The sequence below is a fragment of the Mesoplodon bidens genome (assembly GCF_964165515.1).
Source record: "Mesoplodon bidens genome assembly, chromosome: 5".
In the NCBI taxonomy this organism is placed as follows: Eukaryota; Metazoa; Chordata; class Mammalia; order Artiodactyla; family Ziphiidae; genus Mesoplodon; species Mesoplodon bidens.
This window is the reverse complement of record NC_138161.1, coordinates 69767150-69779365: the sequence shown is the minus strand read 5'-3', so window position 1 is coordinate 69779365 and position 12216 is coordinate 69767150. Positions and strand designations below refer to the sequence as shown.

General features: G+C 38.9%; 1 protein-coding gene across 6 annotated transcripts in view; it reads right to left on the bottom strand.

The window, feature by feature from the left end:
* ACAD11 (acyl-CoA dehydrogenase family member 11) overlaps nucleotides 1-12208 on the bottom strand; it is a 108773-nt gene extending 96565 nt beyond the window's left edge. For all 6 annotated transcript variants that reach the window (XM_081235426.1, XM_081235427.1, XM_081235424.1 and 3 more), the window contains exons 1-2: nucleotides 11756-12208; nucleotides 4956-5055 (exon numbers count right to left, since the gene is read on the bottom strand). In XM_081235426.1, the coding sequence (XP_081091552.1) occupies nucleotides 4956-5055; nucleotides 11756-11904 (249 nt within the window). In that variant the 5' untranslated portion in view covers nucleotides 11905-12208. The remainder of the gene's footprint in view (nucleotides 1-4955; nucleotides 5056-11755) is intronic.
* Nucleotides 12209-12216: the final 8 nt, after the last annotated feature.

Sequence of the window (12216 nt, the reverse complement as noted above, 5' to 3'; positions counted from 1 at the left end):
GAAAAAGGAGAGGTAACAACTGACACCGCAGAAATACAAAGGATCATGAGAGATTACTACAAGCATCTCTATGCCAATAAAATGGACAATCTGGAAGAAATGGACAAATTCTTAGAAATGCACAACCTGCCAAGACTGAAGCAGAAATAAATAGAAAATATGAACAGACCAATCACAAGCACTGAAATTGAAACCGTGATTAAAAATCTTCCAACAAATAAAAGCCCAGGATCAGATGGCTTCACAGGCAAATTCTGTCAAACATTTAGAGAAGACCTAACACCTATCCTTCTCAAACTCTTCAAAAATACAGCAGAGGGAGGAATACTCCCAAACTCATTCTACGAGGCCACCATCACCTTGATACCAAAACCAGACAAGGATGTCACAAAGAAAGAAAACTGCAGGCCAGTATCACTGATGAACACAGATGCAAAAATCCTCAACAAAATACTAGCAAACAGAATCCAACAGCACATTAAAAGGATCATACACCATGATCAAGTGGGGTTTATTCCAGGAATGCAAGGATTCTTCAGTATATGCAAATCAATCAACGTGATATACCATATTAACAAATTGAAGGAGAAAAACCATATGATCATCTCAATAGATGCAGTAAAAGCTTTTGACAAAATTCAACACCCATTTATGAAAAAAACTCTCCAGAAAGTGGGCATAGAAGGAAACTACCTCAACATAATAAAGGCCATATATGACAAACCCACAGCAAACATCAATGGTGAGAAACTGAAAGCATTTCCTCTAAGATCAGGAAGAAGACAAGTATGTCCACTCTCACCACTATTATTCAACATAGTTTTGGAAGTCCTAGCCATGGCAACCAGAGAAGAAAAAGAACTAAAAGGAATACAAATTGGTAAAGAAGAAGTTAAACTGTCACTGTTTGCAGATGACATGATACTATACATAGCGAATCCTAAAGATGCCACCAGAAAACTACTAGAGGTAATCAATGAATTTGGTAAAGTTGCAAGACACAAAATTAATGCACAGAAATCTCTTGCATTCCTATACACTAATGATGAAAAATCTGAAAGAGAAATTAAGGAAACACTCCCATTTACCACTGCAACAAAAAGAATAAAATACCTAGGAATAAACCTACCTAGGGAGACAAAAAACCGTTAGGCAGAAAACTATAAGACACTTGTGAAAGAAATTAAAGATGATATCAACAGATGGAGAGATATACCATGTTCTTGGATTGGAAGAATCAACATTGTGAAAATGACTATACTACCCAAAGCAATCTACAGATTCAGTGCAATCCCTATCAAATTACCAATGGCATTTTATGCAGGGCTAGAACAAAAAAAATCTTAAAATTTGTATGGAGACACAAAAGACCCCAAATAGCCAAAGCAGTCTTGAGGGAAAGAAACAGAGCTGGAAGAATCAGGCTCCCTGACTTCAGACTATACTACAAAGCTACAGTAGTGAACACAATATGGTACTGGCACAAAAACAGAAATATAGATCAATGGACTAGGATAGAAATCCCAGAGATAAACCCACGCACCTATGGTCAACTAATCTAAGACAAAGGAGGCAAGAACATACTATGGAGAAAAGACCATCTCTTCAATAAGTGGTGCTGGTAAAACTGGACAGCTACTTGTAAAAGAATGAAATTAGAACACTCCCTAACACCATACACAAAAATAAACTCAAAATGGATTAGAGACCTAAATGTAAGACCAGCCACTATAAAACTCTTAGAGGAAAACATAGGAAGAACACTCTTTGACATAAGTCACAGCAAGATCTTTTTGGATCCACCTCCTAGAGTAATGGAAATAAAAACAAAAATAAACAAATGGGACCTAATGAAACTTAAAAACTTTTGCAAAGTAAAGGAAACTACAAACAAGATGAAAAGACAACCCTCAGAATGGGAGAAAATATTTGCAAGTGAATCAATGGACAAAGGATTAATCTCCAAAATATATAAACAGTACATGCAGCTCAATATTAAAAAAAACAAACAACCCAATCAAAAAATGGGCAGAAGACCTAAATAGACATTTCTCCAAAGAGGACATACAGATGGCCAAGACGCACATGAAAAGCTGCTCAACATCACTAATTATTAGAGAAATGCAAATCAAAACTACAATGAGGTATCACCTCACACCAGTAAGAATGGGTATCATCAGAAAATCTACAAACAACAAATGCTGGAGAGGGTGTGAAGAAAAGGGAACCCTCTTGCACTGTTTGTGGGAATGTAAATTGATACAGCCACTATGAAGAACAGTATGGAGGTTCCTTAAAAAACTAAAAATAGAATTACCATATGACCCAGGAATCCTACTACTGGGCATATACCTGGAGAAAACCATAAATCAAAAAGACACATGCACCCTAATATTCATTGCTGCGGTATTTACAATAGCCAGGTCATGGAAGCAACCTAAATGCCCATTGACAGACGAATGGATAAAGAAGATGTGGTACATATATGCAATGGAATATTACTCAGCCATAGAAAGGAATGAAATTGGGTCATTTGTAGAGATGTGGATGAATCTGGAGACTGTCATACAGAGTGAAGTAAGTCAGAAAGAGAAAAACAAATATCGTATATTAACGCATATATGTGGAACTTAGAAAAATGGTACAGATGAACCGGTTTGCAGGGCAGAAATAGAGACACAGATGTAGAGAACAAATGTATGGACACCAAGGGGGGGAAACAGCGGGGAGTGGGGGTGCTGGTGTGATGAATTGGGAGATTGGGATTGATATGTATACACTGATGTGTATAAAATGGATGACTAATAAAAACCTTCTGTATAAAAGAATAAAATTAAATTAAAAAAAATAATTGCTTTAACAAAATAAAGTCATCTTAGTGGGATTATTACAATTACAAATTAGGCCAGCACTAAAAATTGGTCATTTAATTAGGCTAAAAGGATAGGCATGTGCATGGGGCTTATTCCTAACTCTGATAATATGAAGGTGACATTTCCTGACCACAATATTTCACATGTATCATCATAAAAACATCCCTTTTTTTTCTTACCAGTTCCCTGCTTGCTGGCTCACTCTTGCTTTTGCTCCCCACCCCCCCAACCCCCCAACTCCAGTTTCCCATGCGGGCTCTCTATTCCAACACTCTGGGCACAGTCAACTACAGAGTGCTGGGGAAGGCCAGTGGGTGCTGGTAGAAAGGAAATGCACCCACTCCTTCGGGAGATCAATGGAGGAACTTGTTTCCAAGGCAGGGGTGTGGGGATCCTTCCTGGTACCCAGAGCTGCCATGGAGCTCAAGATAACTACTGGGTAAGAAGGCAATGAGAAGCAAGCTGGTACTGAAGCAGGAGCCCAAATAAAAGAGGAGAAAAAAAGGGCTTCCTTAACCAGGACAGATATACAGGCTTATCACTCAGGACCCAGGGACACAGCTTACTGCAGAACTCTGATGCCAACTCATCTACCTGCAAAGTCCATTTCCCCAGACTCAGGCAGTGGTGGCTGACCACTTCTAAGGAGAAGAAACCATGAAGCTCACTTTCACAACAGGGATAAAGCAGGTACTGCTGCAATAACTACAGCAGGGAAGTGACTAAACCCATAACCAAGGTGAGAGCAGCCAGTGGTGCCAATGGCTCTAGAAAGAAGTGTTTATAACCACCTAGTGCTGGGAAAGGGGGGTGGGGTAGAGTGGTGGAGGCTGGTCATAAAGTGGATGGCAGTGTGGGAACACTGCTTTTATCCCATGCAGATTTGGAAAAAATGAAGGAAGTTGAAACAAAAGTACTCCAGATCCTTGGGTGGAAAGCATTATGTTATGTTCTGATGTCTTCCAGACATCTAGGTCGTTATCAAGAGGAGACAAACCCAGCTATTTATTGGGGCATAAATCTCTCCCTACAAGTGGGGATTTTCCTTCAGCCATGCAGTGTTGAGGCTTAATAAAAGTTACTAAACTTTTTCTATCTTAAGCATCCAAGTCACTTCATTTTCTGGAAATATGACACAGGACCAAGAAGGTCAAAATCTGCATTTTCCATTACTGTGATATTAAACCCCCCTTCAATGGCCCATCTCTAGTCAGCTGGGCCTGGGAAGCACCTGTTATACATGATAATAATATTCAAAATATGCATCATGCTTTTAATGTTCTCTTCTCTAAAAATCCATAGATAATATCTGTTTTTCTGAAAACAGAGTCAGTTTTCAACAAAAATCTTTTATAATTCTCACTGTCAATTTAGAGAATAATACAAAAATGATTATTTAAATATTTCTTTTTATCACCAAAAGATCAGGGAATTGTCATATCAAATATATTAAAGTATTCAGTGAGTATATATTGTTATAAGATATAATAATGCGCTTTTTTTTCTTTTTTTTCTTTTTTTTTTGCGATATGCGGGCCTCTCACTGTTGTGGCCTCTCCCGTTGCGGAGCACAGGCTCCGGACGCGCAGGCTCAGCGGCCATGGCTCACGGGCCCAGCCGCTCCGCGGCATGTGGGATCTTCCCAGATCGAGGCATGAACCCGTGTCCCCTGCATCGGCAGGCGGACTCTCAGCCACTACGCCACCAGGGAAGCCCTAATAATGTGCTTTTTAAAACATAATTTAACCAAAGTACAAAATATCTATAAATGAGTAGCACTGAAAATATTTACTGGGTGACTGTGTTTCTAGCTAATTGTATAGGAAGGAATCAAATCCATAGGAGGACTGGATATTGCTCAGGATTAACAGCCGAAACACAGCCTCAGATTTCAAACTCAAATCCTTAATAAAAACTAAAAGGGGGGGATACAATTAAAGTGAAATTTTCATCTAAGAAATAAAATGCATTTTCTATATTTAATAATTGTGATTATTTTTAAAAGCAATTTAAATTGTTTTGTGTGTATAAAATGCATTTATTAGTCAACAAGGAATTTATCATTGCGTTTGTATACCATACCTTATGTGCTTTAGGAAGAAGTGAGCCAGGTGGTTTTTTTCTGAGTACATATGCTTGAAAGCCCTTCTGGAGATAAAAGGTTGGATTGGACTGTCCTGATCTAGATAAGAGTAGAGAAAAGGTCAATAACAAAGATATATTTTTCCTTTTCCCCAAATCCTGCTGAAATTTCAAAAGAAAACACAAAATGAAAATGAACCCATTTCAATGGGGGAATGCCAAGAGGGGTGCTATCAGCAGCTAAGAACATGAGCTTTTGGATGATATACAGCAGATGGTAACACCGTGGCAGCTGGAGAATCTACAACCTACACAGGTAGAGGAGACCACACTTCCTACCTGCAAATCATGAGTTTTATCAGAAGTGCACCTAGAACAATGTCTAGATCTAAGCAAAGAAAGGCTGGGAGAAGAGATTGTAGGTGATCAGTCAGAAAATTAATTAAAGGATGCTGGAACAGCTGGATTGGTATTCCAACATCTGTCATTGGAGAGAGAACTCCAAGTACAGCTCTCTAAAGAGGGAATTCTGATAAGCAAGGTCCTAGAGTGGATATCTGGGCCAGGAAGTGCAACAGTGCCCCAGTTGACTCACAGACACCAGGGCACTGGCTTTCTCTGCCCTGTGAACAGAAATTCTCATGTGAACTAAGGAAATACACTCCAGCTACCAAAATTATTCAATCTATATCTTCATTTACACAGCTTTTAAATAATTCAACTGCATGAAAGAGAGGCCCTAAACTAAAAAAAAAAGACGAATTAATCCCTGAGGTAACAGGTAATAGGGGAAAGTTAAAAACATTTTTTTTCCTGAAGTTTCTCCCTAGGCCTCCACCTCCATCTGCAAAGAACAAGAGTAGTCCAGATTGAATGCAGCAGTCCGTCCAGTGTCTACTTCTAACTCTGATATGCCAGACCCATCCTCCCCAGCAATCATCTTGGCACCATCTAATCCTGTGTGGGGGGTGCCTTTTAGCATAGGAAAGTGGAGATCATTGCCACAATGGTCAGGAAATGGGACCACTTCAAGCTGTGTTGTCTGTCTTGACATGGGACAATTTATTTGTGATGCTCCAAAGAGTCAAGGTGCAATGAACCTTACAAAGACATTTTTTAATGCCAAATGTCTGATTGGATGCATTTTTGATAATGCAGTCATATATGAAGCACTGGCGTTTTATGATGGTAAATGACCCAGGTGAAATATAAAAGGAAAACTAAAAGCTTCTTATTGAAGATACAGCTGCCATATGATCTAGCAATTTCACTTCTAGGTATATATCCAAGAGAACTGTCACTCATTCTATGGGACACACCCTATACCTTATCAATAACAACAACTCAAGCACTGCATTATCCTATTTTTTAAGCATTTCTATGTCTGATCATAATTTCCTTTCTTTCATTCCCACTAGTACCTCCATTCCAGTGCCATCTTAGGCACTACAACATTCAGGGCAAAAGAGGCTCCAGTAGGCAAGAACAGTCTCTAAAAGAGCCATAGGTGCTGGTTACTGGAAGCAGAAGCCACCAAACCAGTGTGTGCATGGAAACAGTAGAAAGGAATGCAAGAGAATCTGGGCAAAGTATCAATAATATCTACTAAAATAACTACTCTTGCTTCAAATTCATGACTATGAACCTCAAAGTGAACGCTGCCAGCAATCATAATATACTTCCTTGGCCTGTTCATTCTCCCATGCTCTTGGATGACTATTTCACAATTCCTACTCTTTCTTCAAACCTCCAACACTTTTCCCACCATCTTCACTCTCAGCTGATTACCTAGTTTCCTATTTCACAGAGAAAATAGGAGCAATCAGGTGAGAACTTCCACAAGCTTACACTACCATATCTACTGCACAGAAGCACCTGTACTCATATACTCTTCTTCCCTATAGAGTCTGTAGAAGAATGTCTACATTCCTATCTAAGGACAATCCCTTCTCTTGTGAATTAGATCCCATCCTACTCTTGTCTACTCAAGGACTTTGTTCTAGCCCTCTCTCCTACACAAATTTTTCTGTCTGTTCTGGATCACTGCCATCAGCATATAAACATTCTGCCTTTTTTTTTTTAAAGACTTCTCTTGACCCCACTTCCCCCTCTATGTAAGACATTTATTTCCACTTTTGTAGAAAAATTCAAGAGTTGTTTATATTCCTTGTTCCAATTCCTCTCCTCCTATCTTCTCTTGAACCCATTTCAATCAAGCTTTCATTCCTATCTTTCCACTGAAATTACTTTTTCAAGGTCAATAATACTGCTATGGTATCAGACCATGGTTCTCCCCATCTCTCTGGCCACTCCTTTTGAGACTCCTTTGTAGGTTCCCCCTTAATTCTTCAACTTCTTATGTTGGGATGCCTGGGAATAAGTTCATAGACCTTCTGTATCTTCATGTAGACTCATCATCTAGGTAAGATCTCATGGCTTTAAATACCCTCTCTATCTCAATGACTCCCAAATGTAAATGTCTAGTTTAGATCTCTTCCCTGACCTCTGGACCCATATATCTGCCTGCTTACTATACATATCCACTCCAAAAGACATCTTGAAAGTTAACACTGCAAAACTGAGTTCCTGATATTTCCCTTCCAGTCTGATTGTCTACAGTCATCTCTACTTCATTTCATGATAACTCCATCCTTCCAGTTGCCAAGACAAAAATGGAACACTATTTGTCTCCTTTTCTTTTGCTTTCATACCCCACACCTGATCAGTCAGTAAATTCTTCAAAATAAATCCAGAATATGAGCACTTTGCACCTATCCTACACTACTACCCTGGTCCATACCACTAACTGCTCTGTGCCGGGTCATTGCAATACACTCCAAACTGGTCTCCTTGTATTTGCCTCCTTCAGTCAACACAATAGGCAAAGAGATTCTGTTTAAAAAGACAAATCACTTCCCTCCTCTGCCCCCAAATCCCTAATCTCTCACCATTTCGACTAACGTAAAGGCCAACGTCCTCATAACAGCCAACAGAATTCCTGTTGCCCTTGCTTACACAACTCCAGGCACATTGGCTTGTAGTCTCTCCACCCACTGGAGAGCTCTTGCTCTTGCTGTTCCCTCTGTCTGGAATACTCTTTCCCCAGATAGCTACATGGCTCACATCCCCATCTCTCTTTGCTGAATTCCATCTTCTCACTGAGGCCTTTCTTCTCCCTCCTCCTAAACATTTCCTATTCTCCTTTGTTTCTCTCCATGATACATATCACCTTTTTCTACACTGTAATATTTAGAAAGTGATTTTATTTATCATCTCTTTTCTCCAAATAGAATGGAAGTTCCAAAAAGGCAAGATTTTTTTGTCTGTTATATCCCCAGTGGTTGGAGCAGTGCCAGGCATGTATTATGCACATAGCTGGAAATCATAAGTTTTGTTCTATCAAGTTATACAATGCCTTCATTATTGTTTAAATCTAAATATTTTTATTTCTAATATGATTTAATTTTTGCAAATTCTAAAAATAAATTTTGCATAGATTAAAAATATATACAAAATTTGTAAAGCATAAAGAATAACACAACAAACACCAGTGTTCTCACTACCCAATTTAAGAAAGAAAAAAGTTACTGTATCTCTGAAGCTCTCTTTGTGTTCCTCCCTTCATTTTTTAATTTTTTGGCTGTGCAGAGCTGCTTGAGGGATCTTAGTTCCCTCACCAGGGATTGACCCTGGGCCACTGCAGTGAAAGCGCTGAGTCCTAACCACCGGACCACCAGGGAATTCCCTGTCCCTTCAGAGTAACTACTGTCTTTATTTTTAAATATATCATTACCTTGAAGTTTATCTCTTTAAACAATATACTGCTTATTTGTCCAGTTTTTGATTGTGTTGTTGTGTATAGCTGCAGCTGAATCATGTTCACTGCTGTATGGTGTTCCATCACGTGAATATACTACAATTTATTCATCCATTCTACTATTGATGAACATCGTGTTTTATTCCTGTATTTTTGCTATTACAAACAGTGCAATGAACATTTTTGTAGATTATCTCCTGATACCATGGTACAAGAATTCCTCAGGAGTATAAAACTAGGAATAGAATTGCTTTGTCATGGGGCTTTGTCTTCCTATCTTCATCGTTACAAGACTGTGCCAAATTGTTCTCCAAGGTAGTTATACTAATTCACAGCCTCACCAATAGTGGATGAGTCCCTGTTATCTCATATCCTGCTTGATATTGTCAGATTAAAAAAAAAAAGTGAATGTGATGGTGTGAAATGGTATCTTGTCATTTTAATTTTCATTTCCCCAATTATCATAGTGTAATGAGGTTAAGTATCTTCAAGTCTTTTGCCCATTTTTCTGTTGGGCTATTGTAGTTCTTTATATGTTCTGGATATTAATCTTTTATCCATTATATACACTGAAAATATTTTCTTTTGTTCTTTCACTTTAAGGATTCTTTCACTAAAAAATTATCAATCATTTCTTTCATGGTTTGTGCTTTTGTCTTTTTAAAGATTTTATTCTCTACTCCAAAGTCATAAAGATCTTCTCCTATATGTCTTCCAAATGTTTATAGTTTTGCCTTTACCATTCAAGTCTGTAGTCCACCTGGAACTGTGTGAGGCAGAATAAGGGACAGGGCTACTTTCAATTTTTTCATACAGATAATAATTATTGCTGTATAATTTACTGAAAAATCTTTTCTCCCTCCAACCCCACACACAGATTCTCTGTGCCAGCACTGTCATATGTCCAAGTTCTATAAACATGTGGGTCTTTTTGTGGACTCTATTTTATTGATCTGTTTGTCTATTCTGTGCTAATAATATGCCATCTTAATTCAAATTTCCCACTTTGTTCTTCTTCAGGAGTGTTTTTGCTTATTCTTAGCCCTTTGCTCTTGTACATAAAATTTAGGAGTAATTTTTCAAGTTAGGGAAAAAACTAAGATTTTGATCGTCATTGCACTGAATCTATAGATCAGTTGGGAAAAAACAGAAATGTACAATTCTGAATTCTCCTATTCGTGAACATGGCATCTCTCAATTCATTTAGTTCTTTTTAAGGTCCTAATACAGTTTTATAATTTCATTTACAAAGGTCTTGCACATACTTTATTCGATTAATATTTGAGAAATTTATATTTCTGTTGCTCTTATTAATTTTATCTTTCTGAAAATTATAATTTTACATTTTTGTTGCTAAAGTCAAGAAATGCAATTGATTTTTGCATACTGAACTTTGATAAACTCCATTATTTTCTGTAGATTATTGGCTCTTTAATCTATATTTCAATTAGTTTCTAAAATGTATTTATTAGCTATCTTCTCTTGATTTCTAAACTTTTGGCATTTATATTCTGATTTTTTTTTTTTTTAAGAATGACACTTTAGAATTTCTGAAACTTCCTTTGTGGCCTAACATGTCTTCAATTTTCATAAACTTTTTCATGTGTCTTGGAAATAAATGTGTATTCTCTGTGGAGATAGTTCCACACATACATATTATTTACACCACAACTAATTCCATTTATCAAGCACAATTCTGGTTTATTTAACATTCAACTTAATTCAGAATTAACTCTCAGTTAGATAATTCTCCAGCAACTCTAGGAGAGAAATATTACTATCCCCATTTTGCCAAAGGAGGATTCAATGCTCAAAAGAGTTAAATAAGTTGTTCAGATTCCCATAGCAAGTTTGAACTTTGAGCTGTTAGTTTGTTTATAACACAAGGCTTCTAGGCTAGAAACCTCAGCCATATTTTATTCCACCTTCTCCTTCATCCTACAATATCTATTATGACATGGTGCCTTTTATTTTTATTTTTTGTTGTTTTTAATTTGGCAGCGGCACGGCATGGCCCCGGGCAGTGAAAGCGCGAGTCCTAACCACTGGACCACCAGGGAATTCCCACAGGGTGCCTTTTAATTCCACACCCCCAAACCTTCTCTGATCCATCTCCTTTCCACTATTTTTAATTTCTCTAAAATCAGTAGTCAAGGAATATAAATGTCAGTGATAAATGCCACTGGTATACAGTTCTGTTACAGTGTTAAGCCATTTCACCTGTATTACTTCATTTAATTATCAGGATCAAGCAGAACAGGCAGATATTTATTACAGATTATGAAACTAGTTCTCAGAGAGTTCATGTACCATAGTATTTAAATTCCCAGTCAGTAAGTGGCACGTCTAGTTTTCTGGAAGCCAGGACTGCTTCTATAGCTCTGTTTATCAAAATACTATTTTTAGAATAAAGTCTATTTGAAAATTATTTTCTGTTATACAACATCAGACTAGAGCCAGATTCACTGTGGGGAACAGTGCTCTCAGAACGGTCATCCAGTTCTATACCCCTACTTCAGAAAGAACTAAAGCCCAAGGTGGTGCTGTGATTTGTTAAATGGAAGATCTAGGATAAGAATTCGGATCCCCCAACTGGTACCATTAACTCAGCCTCCAAGAATATGCCAATGTGAATGGAATTACATCCGCTTCTCAGAAAAAAAGGTTATAGGACAAACGTTGAACGAAGGCCTCTTTATATCCCACAGACCTTCCAACCTTAATTGCTTCAATGAATATAGTTAACAATGATTCCTTCTTGTAGTTGGAATCGTGAATGTTATCGTGCTTCCATCACTGCCCTTGAATTGGAAATACTCAGAATGTAATGCAAGGGACCGGTGACGGCAGCTCTCGCCTGCAGAGTGCGTCACTGCGGAAAAAGAAACAGGATGGGGAAAACTGGGAACACACCCAAGGCCAGAGGAAGAAAAACACAAGGCACAGATCTGTTTTTGCTAGCGGAGATTGCTGGCGTCGGTACCTGTATTGGGCAACGGTCAGCTTGGCCTCGGGCTCGGCCCCAAAGCCGGGCAAGTGCTGGTGTAGGTAGGCCTCCAGAGACTTGCAGTCGAACTTGTGCTGGGGCAGCACTTCGGCCGTCTCGGGCTCGCGGGAGGCACCGGTCTCCATGATCAGTGCTGCCGCCTCAGACCACAGAGTCAGAGAAACCACAAGTCTCCACGGCTCGGATACCTCTGGTAGGGGAGCACCGCTCCACAGCCTGGGGCGAGTCCGAGACGCCCGCGCGGAGGCGGGCCCGCGGCTCCAGCCAATCACACCCCCACACACCCAGGTGCCGCTGCTGGGCAGCACTGGCCCAGGATTTGGGCTGTGTTAGGAAATGCCAGAAGGGCCTAGTGTGTTTGGATTTAAATTTTTCAGTCAGCCTCAGAGTTGGGGGGTCTCAATTCTAAATAAAGCAAAACCACTTTAGTCACTACG